The sequence below is a fragment of the Xenia sp. Carnegie-2017 genome, unplaced genomic scaffold, assembly GCF_021976095.1.
Source record: "Xenia sp. Carnegie-2017 unplaced genomic scaffold, XeniaSp_v1 HiC_scaffold_3, whole genome shotgun sequence".
In the NCBI taxonomy this organism is placed as follows: domain Eukaryota; kingdom Metazoa; phylum Cnidaria; class Anthozoa; order Malacalcyonacea; family Xeniidae; genus Xenia; species Xenia sp. Carnegie-2017.
The window spans coordinates 9159691-9177410 of record NW_025813493.1 but is presented as its reverse complement, the minus strand read 5'-3'; the positions used below and the strand labels follow the sequence as shown (position 1 = coordinate 9177410).

The window sequence follows — 17720 nt, the reverse complement described above, 5'->3', positions numbered from 1 at the left end:
ATGCTGTGTCACTCCCTTTTCGTGTTTACGATTCTATTGACAGGTAAGCAAACAAATTTAACAACATGAAAGTCTGTGATTTGTCTGCATACAAATTTCATGAAAAGAAAATAATGTTTGACTAGGTTATTTGAATGAATCCATCAATTACTTTTGTTAAAAGGTGTTCAAAGTAACCATCCAAATTGGTCCTTGCAATCTGGAAGACTAAAACAACTTGATTTAAGTCCATACAACATTCTTTGGGGTGTAAACAGTAATCATCAAATTTTTATACGCAATGGAAATGGGTGGACCTGGGTAAGTGGTAGACTAAAACATGTCAGTGTTGGAAACGCTGGAGTGTGGGGAGTGAATAAATACGACAATATTTATTATCGCGAAGGAGTGACGCTCAGTTCATCATTTGGCACAAGCTGGACCCAAGTGTCTGGTACGGTACAAACATATTTTAATTCTTGTGTCAATTTTTGGAAAACAACAGAAAATTTGTGTTAGTTTAGCTTTGAGAAGCATTTAAACTTGCTGTGCGAGGAATTCTCGTCAAATAAAGGATGCTACTGTTAATCTAGACTAAAATTTAACAATTTCTGCAGATGGTATATTATAGTTGTAGTAGAAAGGCGTTTCATGAAAGGAAGAAAAAGGAAAAGCCTTTGGAAAGCCTTTATTTCGCATCGAAACTTTTTAATATTACCTAGAAAAACAGTACTCGGTTTCATGTTTTTATTTTTTACATTGTATGTATTTCTTGAATTTCACACGATTGCAACTGCAAAGTTTTGTTTACTTATATACTTTTAGCCAATCAGGTTACAGCATTTACAGTGCAATTATGCTGTGCAGTTACTGAAAGAGTGCAGTTACTGAGCAGTTATTTCGATTCAGTTTTAAAAGTGTTTCGATATGTTTGCAGGAGGTTTAATGCAAATCGATTCAGGACCAACAGGAATAGTGTATGGTGTAAATTCTGGGCATAATATATACTGTAGAACAGGAATCACTGCGTCCAATCCCAAGGGAACTGGCTGGAAATGGATACCTGGAGCATTAAAATATGTTAGCTGTGGAAAATTTGGCTGTTGGGGTGTCAACAAACACAATTATATATATTTCCGAACAAGAGTTACTGCATCTAAATGTGAAGGATTGAATTGGGTCAACATTCCAGGATTACTGAAACAGATTGAGGTATGAGTTTTTTGTTGCAAAATTTGTGTCTTTGCCATGTTTTGTGCGCATCTCTTTCTTACCATTAGCACACAAATCCTGCTCACTAACTGTTTGTTTAAATAACTGCTTATTTTGTGATTCATTTTAAATTTTAACAACGCACAAATACATTATACACTTAATGTATGATACGAAGAAAATAATGTGTTTTGTTTTCCAAAGTCTCCGGGAAACATTGCATGAGAGTCGAGGGAAAACAAAACTCACAGTTTTCCGAGAGAGCACATTAAATGTTTTGTTATGGCTACATAGGAAAAAAGATCATACATTTCAAATCCTTTTGAATAAAATCAGTGTCTTTGAAGGAGATTCATCTGGAGAAATTTTATAGTTAATCGACATATAGGAGACCACAGCATTTTGGGCGACTTCCGAGTGCTTTCTAAATACTTTTACGGATAGATTCACAATTGTAAATAGAAACAACCAGTATTTAATGTTATCAAGAACACAATATTGAAAGCGTCCAAACTGAGCTAATGCCCTCTGGGCCCAAGGATCTCGCTGAGTTTATCGTACGAAAAGGATCGGGTAACAGTATAAAGCGATACTGATGAACCAAACTAAAAAAAATAGAAAGAGAACTGTAAAAATTGTAAATTTGACTTTTCGAAGCGAATTGAGCGAAATTCGTACATCTTCAGGATCAGTAAACCACACCAGATTACAAAATAGAAGTAAATTTGTCGAAAAAACTTTCTATAACCAATTTACAATCAAAAGTTACTGTTACCAGTCAAAAGCATTTGCCAATCAAAGAGTCAGACAAATGAAGAGTTAGTGTGATTGTTTGTCGAGCATTGAAGATTTTCTTCGTCCTTAACATTTGTAGTTTTTTGTTTAAAAGCAAATTCATTTTGCTGTAAAAAATGCATTGCACATACATTTCCTAGAAGTTAATTACATGAATTAGTAGAATTTGCATAGAATAATTAGTAGAATTTGCATAGAATAATTAGTTAATTCACAGCTTAAAAGGAGGCTATACAGCTACAACTCAAATATTTCAAAACATTTTGCTCGTTTTTCAGTAGTTTATCAATTTATGTATTATAATTTAAAAGAAATCACTATTTACAGGCGACAGAAAGTGGTGCAGTTTACGGTGTGAACATTTACAGAACATTATATGTTCGTGAAGGATCAGCTCCTGTAATCCTACTGGAACACATTGGAGATCCATTGCTGCTCCTAAATTTGATCATGTGTCAGCTAGCTTAACTCATGTATTCGGAATTGATCAAAATGACAAAATCTTTAAGTTTAATGGTAAGTTAAACTACTTTTATGGTTTTTTGATGAATGACTAGCAAATGTTTAACATGAATTGTCTTTTATCCATATTGGTCCTTTTGAATATTTCGCATGTACTTAATTAAAACTGTGCAAATATGTAGTTTATAGTTTGTCTTTGGATTTTCCAGATGAAAGTATGAGCTGTTTTTCATTAGTTAAAATAATTGAAAATATTCCACTGACTCTTAATTTTGCAAATTAAGGAATGTAACTTTGTCTCCTATAGGCTACTATGCATTATTTTCTGCAAGGGAATTCTATGCTATATTATTTACTCAATGTTTCTGAGACAAAGTCAAAGTTATTATTTCCAGAGAAGCTATACCTTGCCGAAAACATTGCGTGTATTAGAGATATGTCTATAAATAAATAAATCAAATTTAACACACACAACACTTACATAAAAATCTCTCTGGTTTTGACATCACCGGCGTACTGATGCTCACATATTTCGACACTTTTTTCAACATTCGTCATAACAAATTACTTTGGCTTTTACGAAAGATATGCTAATCTACTTACTGAGCACTTCTTGTGTGAATTATTATGTCTCATGGGTTCTGTTAATTTGCATCACATTCCCTTCTGCATAAGACTACATTTATGGAAGTACTTTTAAAGAGTGTTAATAAATGAATTTTCAATCTTTCTTCAAACAATAATTTAAATTAGAATTTTGTTTTTCTTTTAATGTTTTCCTCTAAAAAGTAAACTTTCTTGCATTTACCTAAATCCAACATGAAGTTGACGTAATCTATAACTCACAGTTAATTCAGTTTCATGTTTTATATTCCTTAAAGCTATTATAATACTTGTTAATTATGCTTTTTTTCATCTATGAACAGGACAATGGCGGTTGATACCAGGCTCACTGAAACAAATTGATCACAGTCTTTCTGAGGGTGTTTGGGGTGTGAACTATCATGACGCTATTTTCCGCCTTAACAAAGATTATACATGGACTCATATTTCTGGCGGCCTAAAGCACGTTTCTGTTGGTGCAGCAGGTGTTTGGGGAGTAAACAAATACGATAGCATATATTACTTTTTGGACGGGTCTTCATGGCAGCGTATATCTGGACGCTTAAAACAGATCGATTCTGGTCCAGAAGGGATTGTTTATGGAGTAAATAGCAACAACGACATTTTCTGTCGTACAGGTATTCAATTGCAATTTTTTAGCATAGAGTACGATTACGAGTAGGAAGTACGTCATTTTGGAGCAAAAACATTGTTGTGACAACAAAAACAAGTAGCCGTCATCTGTCTGACTATACGATGTTCTGTTAAAAATTCGTAGTCGTGACTACGATGCCTTAATTTTAAAGCAAAGAAAGCAGGTATATTTTTATTTTCTAAGAAATTGTTTTACAATACTAATTTCAACAATCAAGGCCTTACACGGTCAAACTTCGTCTTTGTAATGACCAGCGAACTCTATAATTAAATGTGACGATACTTTGCCGCCATCTTTGAAGCCAAGCATATCGCTTTTTTGTTTGTATGATCCAGGCCCAGACATGGGTTTGTAGGTATGATCCATACTCCTGGATACAATGCAGACACGCGGTCTTGTTCATTATCCTTACGAAAAACAATGAGCAATTTTAATAGAAGTTAAATTCTTTTATTTTTTGAGCTAAATCCAGCATTATTTTACCAGAAAGCAAAAATACATGATAGCTTTTAAGAACATGTAAATTTTGGGCACTTTGATGAATTTGGAAGTTTCGGATGAAGGAAGGCAACATTGGGGAAAAAGCAAATACGTAATGGTTTCAAAACATTGTTTTTCTCATTTTCCATGACGAGTTTGATAAAAAAAAGAATGAAATGCTCTTTTTAAGTATTTCTTACCTTTTTTCATCTATTTAATGTGTTATATGTCAGAAAAATAAGAAATCAGCATTTTGATCAAAAACTAAAGCTTTCAAGTCGTGTAAACATTTTGCAGACTAAAAACAATAATCGTCAACATCTTCAAATGACTTTGTCATAGCTTATTTTTCAGAAAAATGAACTTGTCATTAAAAATTCTCTATACAACAATCGTAAAGTTTAAGAACACGACATATTCAAAGTTTTCCAAACGTATTACTAAAATAGCATGTTGTGAAACATTGCCATGTTTTCTATATTTGTGACAATCTACGGACACAACTCGCGTGTTATATACATAAAAAATCACTCTATATCCTCCATATTAGGGCTTCATTTTATCATATGGCTTTTGTATTGGAGTTATCGTTCCAGTGTTTTAATAGAGTCCATTAGAGGTGACTCGTAGTCGTATAAACGTATTCTTACTAAAGCTCATATATATTTAATCAAAACATGACGTCAAATTTGGCAAATAAAAGTAGCAACGGCTATTTTTTCTGTTTACAGCACGTTGATAAGTTTTTGGAAAAAATACAAAATAATACAAATGTAATCTTTTAGGACCTCTCCTCTGACGTTCAACTACTTGACTAAACAATTGACTAAAAAATATCTTTGAGTAAAAAATATTTTTAATCATTCGTTGAAAATATATCGTAACTTCCCTATTCTATTAGGCATTTCAACTAATAAGCGTCAAGGAACAGGATGGAAACATGTTTCTGGTAAATTAAAATACATCAGTTGTGGTGCATTGGGATGCTGGGGTGTAAATGGTAATGACCAAATTTTTTACCGTTCCGGCGTATCTGCGCAAAATTGTGCTGGAACAAGTTGGACTCATATCGGAGGAGGTCTTAAGCAAATCGAGGTTTGTTGATAATTCAATTCTCACTCAAAGATAAAAGAGCATGCTGCACAATTTTTTATTTTTTGTTTTTGAAAAGCAACCCAACTTTTATGAAATTTAAGCGCGTAGTTTAAATTACAAAAGAGTGGTGACTGATGTTAGTAACTCTAAAATGAACACCATCAGCCAAAATAGGTTTTTCTAAAAATTTTGCTGCAAGTTGTTCTAGACGTACCACATTTAGATTAGTGGTTATTGTAATAACATAAGCTTCATGATGATCGTTCCAATTTAGGTTTTAATCTTTAGAAAATAAAAAATCCCTTTGCCAAAAATTTTTAGATTCTTAACAATTAAGTTTATTGACAATAAACATCTACTGTGAAACCAATCACCATCATTTAAGTACTTTTTAGGAAAGCTGCAAAAAATTTAAATAGTTCTTTGTCATATATTAAGACAAATACGCGGTAACAATTGCCTGTTTAAAGAACTGTTTCCAACTCAATTTAAGATAGTTATGATTTTAAAGATACAATGCGTTTCAGCAGACTTCTCATTTTGTGCCACGTCTCCTTTGATTAAAACCAAAAATCTCCTTTTATTTATATTGCACTACAATATAATTCCACTAAGACAAAACCTTTTAAGCTTTCTAGTTTTCGCTGACCATGGCAAACACACCGCTCAAAGCATTATTTACTATTATTACCACGACCATGCAAGTCTATGTTTTACAACAAAAAGGTCTCTTTCAATTAAAAAAATGAGAAAAATGAAGTTTGCACTTATTATATATACAATGACAAAGAACGCTGGTATCTTCGATCTTTTGAAAAAGTTTTATGAAGGTTAATCAAACTGGCACAAGCTACTCAGTTACAACTTCCAACAAGCATACTTCAATTCTCCTATCCAAAAGCTATTACCAATATACGAGCTAAAAATATTTTGATGAATTTTACATTAGATTTTAGTAGGCTACTGGCATAAATCCTGTGTGGGTTTTTTTATAACTGTAAATCTAATTTTTTTTATGTAGTAAATTATACATTTAAATTCGAATTATATATATTGACAATGTAATTATTAAAAATAGCATATCACTATAACTACCTAGGCACGCCACCCACACACCCAAAAACATACTAGACATAGTATTTAAAATGAAATTATACATATTGACAATCTAATACATAAAATGAACCATGCATATAACTGCCTTCACAAGCCAAATCCAGCACAATTTTCCCGCACACAACAAACAATTAACTACAAAAAGGTAAATTGATTTAACAATGCCTGCCTGAACAACATTTTTCTTTTAACTGGAAGGAGGATCACTGGTAAGAAATGAAAAAAAATTCAGTCCCAGACTCACTGAAACCATCATTAACAGTTGCTGAAACGATTTCAGCAACTTGAACAATCATTTAAGGTGGCTCGATAGGAAAAAAATCAAGAAAAATTCAATTTTTTGAAAGTATCATTTTTTGACAGTTTTACTAATAATCTTTCATATACAATAGAGTTTTATAATACTAGGCTTTTATTTTACGTGATTTTAGAGGTTTTCTAAGATGCACCACAAAATTTTTCATTGGTAACCATGGAAACCACATCAATTTTTTTAAAAATAACCATGCTATACAGTTTTGCATGGTGATTTTCATTTTGTTTTGTAAAAGTAGAGTCCTTACAAAGAGGACTGGTAAGTAGCCCACTTACATCACCTGGTTACCAAGTTAGAATGTTCATGCATTCATGCTTGTAAAGAAAGTCAGTGAAATACTTTGTTGTAATCGCGTCAAAATCTGGTCAAAATGTGGTAAAATTATACAAATTTTATTTTTTTTATATGTTATTATTTTCTTGTAGTTGTATCATTTAGCTTAGAATTTGATCTGTGAATTGATAATTACGAAATTAGTGTTTTAATATTTTTTTCTTTTTTAAGGCTGGGGCAGCTGGTGATGTATATGGAGTAAATAGTAACAACGTGGTCTACCGTCGAACTGGTATAACTACGGCATCTCCAATGGGCTCAGGTTGGATAGTTACTTTGTCATATGCTTCATTCGTGACCACTGGCATTAAAAATCAGTTTGTTTTAGTTGATGGAAAAATTTTTGAATCTCAAGGTTTGTATATAGTTTCTATGAATTCTAGTTGCAAGTATTTTTACCTTTCAATTAATTGAACATAATGAAAATATTTCTAAAAATTCTATGAAATCGGTAATTCCTATTTCTGTGCATTCTAAACTTGGTAAAGAATGATATGCCAATAAATCATGAGAATTGTCAGAAATAATAAAAGGAAAATAATTCACAACTATTAATTATTTTATCAGGTTAGCATTACAAGGTGTTCTCTTAGCAACATGGCTGAATACCCAACTTTGATTTTTGATTGTATTTTCTTCCAGATCAAACGAAGCGCTTTCCTTGAAGAAAAAACATATTTGGCTGTGACGGAATAGAGAAATGTTGATGTAGTTTTGGCATGAAGTATCATTTATTTCTAAAGTTTTCTGTAGCTTAGATAAGTGGTAATGTACACAGTACATGTAGTTTTCTCTATTTTTGATAAAAATGTATAACGTACGGCAAGCAGTTCTTTATTTCATTTTTAAAAGTAATATAGCATGATATACTCCTCATCTTTCCACAAATAATATTCAAAATAATTACAAATTAAAATAAGGCGCGAACTTATACATAACATCTGCATGACGCCACTGTCAAACCACTATTTCGAAAAATGCAAAATTTGCATGACTAAGCAATCAAACTCACCGATGCGGTATTCCATAGGACGAATTATTAAGTTTTTCTGGCGTCAAATAATCTCAAATGAAAAAAATTGCCAGTTTCCCCAGCATTGATTAAAACTATTAAAGATAACGCCGTACACACAATGGCAACCAAATTCTTTACGTGCAGTTATGTTGACAAGAAAGAGCAGTGGGAGAGAGGTTTTTCTCAATAAAGACTAGGTCTGTATACAATGCATCGACGAAGTGATTCAACCAGTAATTTAAATGAAATAAAATCAGAATATTTAGTGATTGAAAATCATTGTTTTTGACGTCAGTGGGAGTGTAGAAATAATTAAACATAGCATACCAAAATTGACAAGCTAACTATATGAATATTTATATATTCCGTTGTGCCCAACTAATTAGGTTTATTGTAAAAACTTAACTATAAACCCAACAAGAAAAACGTTGCTTTTGCTTTTTCCCTTGTTAAAAAGTTGAACAGTGTTCTGTGGTGAGTATTGTCATTGGTTAACTTTCTTCTATAAACTGTTATATGTGTCTACAATCTTCATGGTCACCACGAAAAGGCTACTAGTGTCTAGTAAACTGCATTCTATGCAGAAAATTTTAACTATTTTGACGATTTTAATGTGCACCTTTTTTCTAAGCATGGGCACGGTCCAAAGGACAAAATACAATCTGGGGCGAACTAGAACATTAACTCGAGGTATATATTCACATATTCAGCTTTGCCCTGCTGATTTCTTTTGTTTGCGATATTAATCTCAAAAGAAATCAGCCTGGCAGAGCTGAATATATGAATATTCCTCCCCCCCCCCTCCAATTAACTTTCTGGTTTCGCTCCTGAATACAATCCAGCCATTGTATTGATATTGAGAAGCATTTACGCTTAGCGCAAAAATTTAGCACAATAGCAATCAATCAATTTCCTTTATAAACAAGAAAAAACGCCAAAATGGCGTAATTTGGTCAAGAATATAACTAATTTTACGTCATAAAGATGTACAGGAAAGTTCTCCTGACTGTTGATTCATTGAAAAATATTATGGGTAAAGCAAAAGATCAATAGAGACTTACCACAGATGACTTGCCTTACTTACGTTTTGCTGGCAGGTAGATTTGGTTGAAGGCAGGAAGGTTGCTCATACTAATTTAAAAAGTCAAGAGGATGAGAAGAAGGGAAAGTGCCAGCAAAGGATTTTGGATGTAGAAATGGTGGCTAGTAAACAAAATGCCAACCATCGACTCTTAAGAATGCTTTCTTCATAAATTGCAATAAAATATCATGAACGATATTTAAACTATCAACTGGCGAAGAACGTTGATTCTTTTGGATATGATAAATCAGTACATTTAAGTGCATAAGGGGATCAAGGTTATCGTTTTTGAAAAGAAAATGATTTTATCGATGACTACACTTTTAATTTTAGTAACATAATCTTTCAGCAAACATTTTAGTTAATAAACATCTAATAAAAACGACATTTTTTTTATAGCAAACATGTTTCGGCATTAACAAAATGCCATCTTCAGCGCGAATGATAGTGTTACGAAATATGATACAGTATAAGAAGTTATGAATAAACTATTTACATTGACAGCAAGAACTTGCTTTAAAATCATCGACACCGATCAAAAACTTTCTCTTTCAAAATCACAGAAACTTTTCACATCAATAAAACTAATCCTAATTTAAATGTTCAAATTCACCATTATAACACTGTTTTACTTTATAATACGTCTTTATAACTTCTTTTATCACTATTTCTAATGTAAATACTTGTTTATTTATATGTATTTTTTGTTTTAAACTTACTTTAAATAAATCATAATCCCATTCAATGTAAATATATTATTCATAATTTCCTATACTGTATCATATTTCGTAACACTATCATTCGCACTGAAGATGGCATTTTGTCAATGTAGAAACATGTTTGCTAGAAAAAAATTGTCGTTTTTATTAGACGTTTTTTAAATTTGTTACTACTCAGATATTATTTTAGTTTTAATCTTAACGATTTAATAATGTTTCCTTAAGTCTATAGTTGTCTATAAATCAAAAGTTGCTGAATTTACTACTATATGAAATAACTATTTTTTTTTGACTCTGAAGATGACTACCGCTAAGGTTGTTGAAACGTCAGTCAACAACAACAAAAACAGTCCTTCTCAGGACTATACCAACCTGGACGATCTACAATTACAAACATGTATTATTTTTTCGTTAGAAAATGTACTTATGGAAACACAAAATCAAAGCCAAGGAAATGTGAAAGAGCTCTTTCAACCAAATATAACATATCGCAATCGAAACAAATGAATTCATTTACTCTTCATGTCTTATTGAGAGATCAAGTCAGTGGCGCCGGATCTAGTTCTATCAGAATACAATGCTGAAAATATTTTTCCATTTTAAAATATGTTAGAGCGATTCCTATTGGGGTATTTTAGTCTTAAATATCCGTTAGAAACTTTTAACCAACAGTGTTGTTTATAAATTCCTTTGAATTTTAAATGACTGCTATAATTTATTTTGACCTGCCGTAATCTAAGTCCGCCACAGGATAAAGTTTAGATTTAAAGAGGTTTATTAGATCTTATAGTTTATTAACAGCATTTAGATCATGTTCAATGTTTTCCCAAAATCGAGCTTTCACTTTTGTTGTCTGAACTCTAAATAATCAAAGCAATTCCAAAGAGATATACTATGTAAACACAGGAGTAGGCAGACTTCTCATTTTAAAGACACAATGCGTTTCGGCAGACTTCTCATTTGTGCCACGTCTCCTTTGATTAAAACCAAAATCTCCTTCTATCGCTTCCGCTTGATCATAACAAATCGAAATCCAAAGGAGGTTCTGGGGCTGATGAGCTCTGTTTCCTGTGCGCATGACATTAAAGAGTACTCTCTTTTGGGTAAAAATTGGCAATGTGTGAAAGCACATGCTGATTTATTAAAATAGAAATGACAAGTATAACATAATCTGAATTAATTATTTTACAAAATTTAAACAAAAATCCTTATGAATAAAGTTTTTCTGTATAGCACAGAAAAGGTGGGGTGATAAAAACGCCATTAGCCTCCTGAGCTAAGGAGGCCGCCCCAGCCCATCAGCCGCAGAAACGCCTGTACAATAAACATATAAGAACACTAATAATTTTTTAAACGAGTAAGACAAATGGTTAAGAAGATGAGACCAAATAACTATGAACGTACCACAACTGTTAATATATGAGTGAGATAAAGATATATCAATCCCACATGCTTTGCTGTTAATTGTGAACGTAGCCCCTGCATCCGAACACAGAATGAACACAATGCAAAACGAAATCATGCAGCCGCTAGCTTAGCCTCCGCATCAGCTAAACGACAGTAAGTAAGATCATTTTGCATAACCTCAACTACAACAGAATATGCACTATGGTCATTCGTCTTTCCAAACAAGAATGCAGCCACCGTAAGTCCGCAGCCATTACAACAAGAAACATTTAAACTTGGAGCTCTAATGTATTTGTGAAATCAGGTGCGTCTTTGGCGTTACTTATGTATGAAAGATATTGCACACATGGACGCAACCGGAACGATTGTGCAAGATTTCATGGGCAAAAGAGTACTTTATTATGCAATTATTATTCGACACCCAAAGAAAGGAAATCCATCATTGCCAATTGCCTAATTGATAACGAATGATCACAGTGCTCCCAGCATACGTTCCTTTATTGAGAGGTTTCGTCGAAATGAGGCAAACGTTTTCAAAGGAAACGTTCGAATACCTCGTCAGTTAAATACAGATTACTCAAAGGCGTTGATATTGGCTGCTCTGAAAGAGTTCAACGGAGAAACCCTTGCTCAGTTTTTACTTCGAGCATTCAGGATTGTGCAGAGCATAGCATCCAACGAAGACTTTGCATTTATGGTTTCACATGTTGGCTGCAGTCATTTCAAGAACATAATTCACAAGCGTTTAAAATCAATTATGCGTATCAAAGTCAGTACGGCAAACGAGGTGTGGTATCGCTTTAATATGTGTTGTCCGTCGCTGTTGGTAAACTCCAGAACCCAAGAAGAATTTAATTATATTTTTCTACCTGTTGCAATTTGCTTGCTTCATAAAACTCAAAATGATGAAGTCCAAAACGCGTTCAGCACCTTATGGAAATTGATCCATGCAATGGAAGAACGAGAAAAAATCCTTGAACATGTTGACGTGCATGGAGTCTTTTCAAATGCAGGCAACGATGATGTCGATCTTACTGAAACAGACAGAAATACAACTTAAAATCCATTAAAAAATCATTACGATAGCTTGCTACGAAATGTCAAAGAAAGTGTGATGGAAGATGCTCAACAAAGCAAGCCAAATAATAGATGCTACGGACCAGAATTTTTTGCATTCATATAGTCTTATCTTTGTGAGATGCCGTTGTGGTCTGGTGTACTTTTAGGTTCATTAGACCGATACATAGAGGAGAACGATCGAGTTTACGAAACTTTACACGACTATCCGCACCTTTCATTCAAATCAATAAACTCAAAAACAGAGGGCTATGTGGAAGGTGTCATGCGAAACTTAAAACAAGAAGATGTTCCAAAGAAAAGAAAATTGCGTCCTGATGCATTTGTTTTAGAAAATTATGACAGAATTGGGTGACGAATGACAGGTTTCTCGGATAGACTAACTGCTAATAAACCTACCAGAAAACAAAGAGGTCCAATAAATTCTTCGAAAAATTTTCAGACGCAAACATTGGACAAAACATCTGCAAAAGGAATTGATCTAAAATGAAATACAAAAAGAAGCGAAAGCAATACTACCGTAAGTACAGATGACACTTCATATGATGAAGTTGATGATTATTCACAAGTCAGTGAAACATGGGGGGAAAAGACTCCATCGACACCAAAAACTAATGCTAAAGTTTGACAATTCCAGCAGTCACCGGCAATTCCGTTAAGTGAAACTCCAGAAATCAATAAATGTACACAGAGTAGACGTCCACCGTCATCATTCTTAAATTTCTTTCATAAAGGTAGTAAGAAGAAGAGAGCTTCTAAAAATCGCCCTAACGCGTTTTTAACAAAAGAGGCAGCTAAATTATGGCTAGATATGTCGGCAGAGGACAAGTTCGCTTCAAGGATACAACTATGTCGAAGAAAAACAAACAACGTAAAGACAGCGAGCGTACGAAATCCAGCAAATCCATTGGTGCGTCGCACAAGATGCACGTGTCTTTGCTAAGAAAAGAAATTACAAGAGGTTTAATCAATAAGGGTAACGATTGCTGGTTGAACAGTCTTCTGCAATGTTTGCATGCATTAAAAGTTGAATACCCGAAACAATGACAAAATGTTATCCAACTGTAGCGAAAGTAATGAATAAAATCTTGCAAATATTAAAAAACACGAATGACAAACCATTGTATCCGCAACAGCCGCACGACATTTTTCATAAGTATTTTGGTTATGCGAGTGGCCAACAACATGATATTCACGGGAGTTTTAAAGTTTTGTATGAACATTGTGACGCAGGCTCCTTTAGAGGAACGTACAAATATAGAAAAATTTGTGATGCCTGTGGAAAATCTCGATTGCATGATGAGGAAACCTTCACGACGCTTTTTGCTTCCGTTGACAATGCCAACAAAACCTTAACAGAAAAAATCGAAGAGAGTTTAATCGATTCTGTATTTACAGACTGTAACACATGCAGTGTGAGGACGAGTCATGTTTGCATAGGTTAACTCAAAACACTGCCTAAAATTTTATGCCTTGGTTTCGAAAGATTTGTTTCAAATGGATCGCGAGTTACGAAGAGCTGTCAGAGAGAGTTCCACTACCATTAAAATTAACATTACAGAATGATGATGCATCGGCCACTTATCAATTATTCTCATGTGCATTGCATTACGGCTCAGGTATTGATGTTGGCCATTACACAGCTGTAATATTCAAAGATGGAAGAATTTATGAGGTTGAAGATACATTCGTCTCTGATATATCACAAAAATGGAAGCAATAAGTGTCAACTTATGCATACATAGCCTTTTACTCCGCTGAAAATTTTACTGACAAAGGTTATGGAAACGAACGACAGTCGTCAACCCAACTCAGCGATGATAGTGACGATGAGGACATACCCCGAAGTACAAGCTCACCAAATTTTGTAGACTCTGTTCATAGCATAAGTGCGCAAACCACACAAACGAATAGCAAAGATGTCCAATCAAAGGTCGATAGGTTGCCTCCATCAATTGCACAAAAATATATGGAAATGTGCAAGGTATTTCACTCATTTTGTGATCTCAATGTAAGAAATGAACGTGTTGCTTCATTTAAAAAAAAAGGATAAAATCTTCTGGGAAAAGATATAAAAACTCTTGAACCTTTGGAAAAGGGTTTTTCAAACGCTTCTATTGCTAACAAAACGCTTCTATTTCTACCTTCTATTGCTAATAAAAAACACGGAAAAGTTTGGATTGCGTGGTTTTGCATACACGACAAAATTCATGACAAAACTTCGATCCGTATGCCAGCCGAATAATAAAGAGCGCTTTCATGAAATGTTAAGGAGGCACTACCGAGGTGTTTCGTTTCATCTTTACGACGTGATTGCAATTCCTATAAATGTTGGAAAAGGTAATCACTGGTGTATGGCAATAATCAACACTGTTGAATGTTGCATTTATTTGTACGACCCAATGGCAAGAGGCAGTGAATATCTAACATTGGTAGATAATATAAAATTTTACTTTAAAGAACTTCACCAAATGAGAGGTCAATGTGTGGAAAAAGCAAACAATAATTTCGTGTCGGAATTCTCGGCGCATTGGGAAGACAAATTTCCAGCCCAGAATTATGCCATTAGCTGTGGTGTTTTTGTCCTGGCTTATGCTCGTTATAGAATGGGCTTTATGATCATAGTACAAATATTTTTTTGATAAACGCATTGAGACCAATAATTGCTAACGAGCTGTACATTAATGAACTCGTTTTCATTTCAAAAGCAATATTTCCTCGTGACGTTAGATGTTGTCAAATACCAACGTCTTACAAGCAAAATGTCGGTCGTGTCGTAACTCTTAAATGTTTTTGTAATGGGGAAATACCTAGACAGTTCCAATGGAAACATAATGATAACATTGTTTCATTAAATCAAACTTATAGCTTCACATTGGAATATCATAATTGTGGTGAGTACGTTAGTTATGTTCTTTTCAACGACGAGCAAATACATCTCACAAATACATGTATTGTTAGCGCTTTATGAAAAATCAATTAATAAAGAAACTAACTGTCTTGTATATTCCGATAAATTTATCGTTGATGCGCAATTGGCTGCTTTAATGCGCCGTTGCTGCATTCATGTCAGACAACGCAACTGGCTGCTCTCGTGCGCTGAGAGGCTTCTCGTATTATATCATGAGAAAATGCAGCTGTCCATGTCGGAATTGCACTACCCTATTGCGGTGTGGTTTCTAGGCATGCTGATGAGCCCTGATATTGAGCGAAACAGTCACAATCTATATAGAATAGAAAAGAATGAAAAAGATTATATTCAAACTCGAATCATCGTATCGTTACACTATTTTGTCTTAGTACTTCACTATGATGAGCCATTTCTACGATAGGAGTGAGGTCAGCTACTTTTAAAAGCAAATTAGAGCTCTGTCTCTTATCCCAATATATTGATTCGCACATACGAATTTTATCTTTCTGGTAAGATAGCTATATTAACTTGTGTTAAAAGGCTTGGAAGGAAAACAAAAGTCAGAAAATAAGGACATCCTAGAATATATTAGTACCAGTTGGAAAATTGTATGTTGTATGTACAAGATCAAAATGGATACTTGCACGCTTCGTTTGTACGATTTTTATTGTGCGCTCGTTCGCTTCGCTCAATCGTTTGTTTTCAATCCTCTTCTACTCGTGCATAAAAATCGTACGCACTCACCAAACATGAAGTAATATATTAAAATCACGTGTTAGCACTGACTATTTTACAATAAAGAAGTCATTCTGAAGTCGAAACAGGTTTGTCATCGAAGGATGTCGTTCTGATAATATCGAAACATGTTTGCGCTTAAAAAATCGTCGTGTTTCTCAAATTGTAATGTTTTACTGACAAATAACTTTAAAACACCAAGACTATTCTGGAGTTTTGATTTTTCGTGCTATTATTATATTCTTCTACATTTTTTAAATTTCGAACCTATAAATATGTTTATTTTTTTGCAACATATGACTTTTTAGTGATTTACAATGTCTTCAAACTTGACAGCTGACATTGTCTTTATAACATAGCTAGTTTGTCATTGAATAACGATGACGCATACAAATGCGTGCACCAAGGGTTAATCGCTCTTCAACCCAAAAATAGAAGTAAAATCAGTTTATCGTGTTTTGTTTCTTCAATCACTGCAAAACCAATATTAAATTTTTTTTTGATTTGAAATCTGCCAAACCGACATTCTATGCGTCATCGTTGAATAGCAAAATATGTCACAAAGTTGTTACATTTTCCAGTCAATATCAAGTATGTTGACATTGGAAATTACTTTTTATCAGCAAAAAGAATAAAACATGCTACCTTTTGTTAGTTTTTTCTACAAAAATATCAGCAACGGCCTACTCGGATCGGTTCAGAGATCATTTTCATGTTTTTGTAGAAGACAAAACTCTTACCATAAATTCTGTAACTTCCCTACCAAACAACACAACTGAAATTTTCTCCGGCAGTTCGAAATCTTCAAAAAAGTGGCCTTTGCTTTGCCGCCTTTTCTCTTTAGTTCACTAATTAGGAATGCAATTGGTTCATCATAAAGAAGTAGTAATGCGATTGGTCCATCAAAAGAGACGCAATTTAAGAAGCTACTGTTAATATCACGCGTCATAAATTCTCATTCACTTTTGTTGAGTGTGCCATGGTGTAAGTCTGTAATTAGAAGTGTGTAAGGAAAAATGTAAGTGAACAATCCTTTATAGCAACTAGATTGTTTCAATAATTTTACCCAAAGTAATATAAGTATATATATTTAGACACAACCATATGCATATTTTGATTGTGTTTTATGCTTGGGATGGCCTTATTCTCTACCAAGAGTTCTATACATTAATACGCTGCATCACATGGTTACTAAAGCATAAATATTTAAGCTTTCTCTTGAGGCGAAACTATAATGATATTTTTTATTGTATTTATGATTCCATTTTTATATCATGTGTCACTGCTTTGAGCGTCCGTTTACTCGTACAAACGCATGAGCATCACCGCGTTTACACATCTCGGCGCCCAAGGAATTTTCTTATCGCGGTACCCCATGACGCATTGTTACTACCTTTCAGCATGGATCGCGGGGCACATGGCATATTTGCCACTGTGCGATATCGGCGCTGGGCATAAGACGATAAGTTTGTTCACACTGTACAACTAATGATAAACATTACTTTCTATTTAGAAATGGCCGAAAAAGAAGCACGTAATGGTAAAACAATAAGTAACGTTTTTTTGCAAAGTTTCTTAGTTTTCTGCAGTTATTGAAAAGAAATATTGCAACGTGTCTTTATGGCAAAGTGTAAAATGTTCAAAAATAGTTGATTCAATTTTATTACATCACCATCAACCTTACTGAATCGTGCTTATGAGAAAGAATAGTCTTAAAAGAATTGTGTTT

General features: G+C 33.8%; 1 protein-coding gene across 1 annotated transcript; it reads left to right on the top strand.

The window, feature by feature from the left end:
* Window positions 1-7872, top strand: LOC124454185 (tectonin beta-propeller repeat-containing protein 1-like). The gene is made up of 9 exons (XM_047004991.1): window positions 1-43; window positions 164-433; window positions 917-1191; window positions 1878-1882; window positions 2375-2502; window positions 3375-3689; window positions 5088-5281; window positions 7218-7401; window positions 7689-7872. The coding sequence occupies exons 1-9, from the start codon at window positions 1-3 to the stop codon at window positions 7709-7711; spliced, it is 1437 nt and encodes a 478-aa protein (XP_046860947.1). The 3' UTR covers window positions 7712-7872.
* Window positions 7873-17720: the final 9848 nt, after the last annotated feature.

Coding starts and splice junctions, on each gene's coding strand:
- LOC124454185 (XM_047004991.1), top strand. CDS start 1: ATGCTGTGTCACTCCCTTTTCGTGTTTACGATTCTATTGACAG. Junction 3,690..5,087: donor CGACATTTTCTGTCGTACAG/GTATTCAATTGC, acceptor CTATTCTATTAG/GCATTTCAACTAATAAGCGT. Junction 7,402..7,688: donor AAAAATTTTTGAATCTCAAG/GTTTGTATATAG, acceptor ATTTTCTTCCAG/ATCAAACGAAGCGCTTTCCT.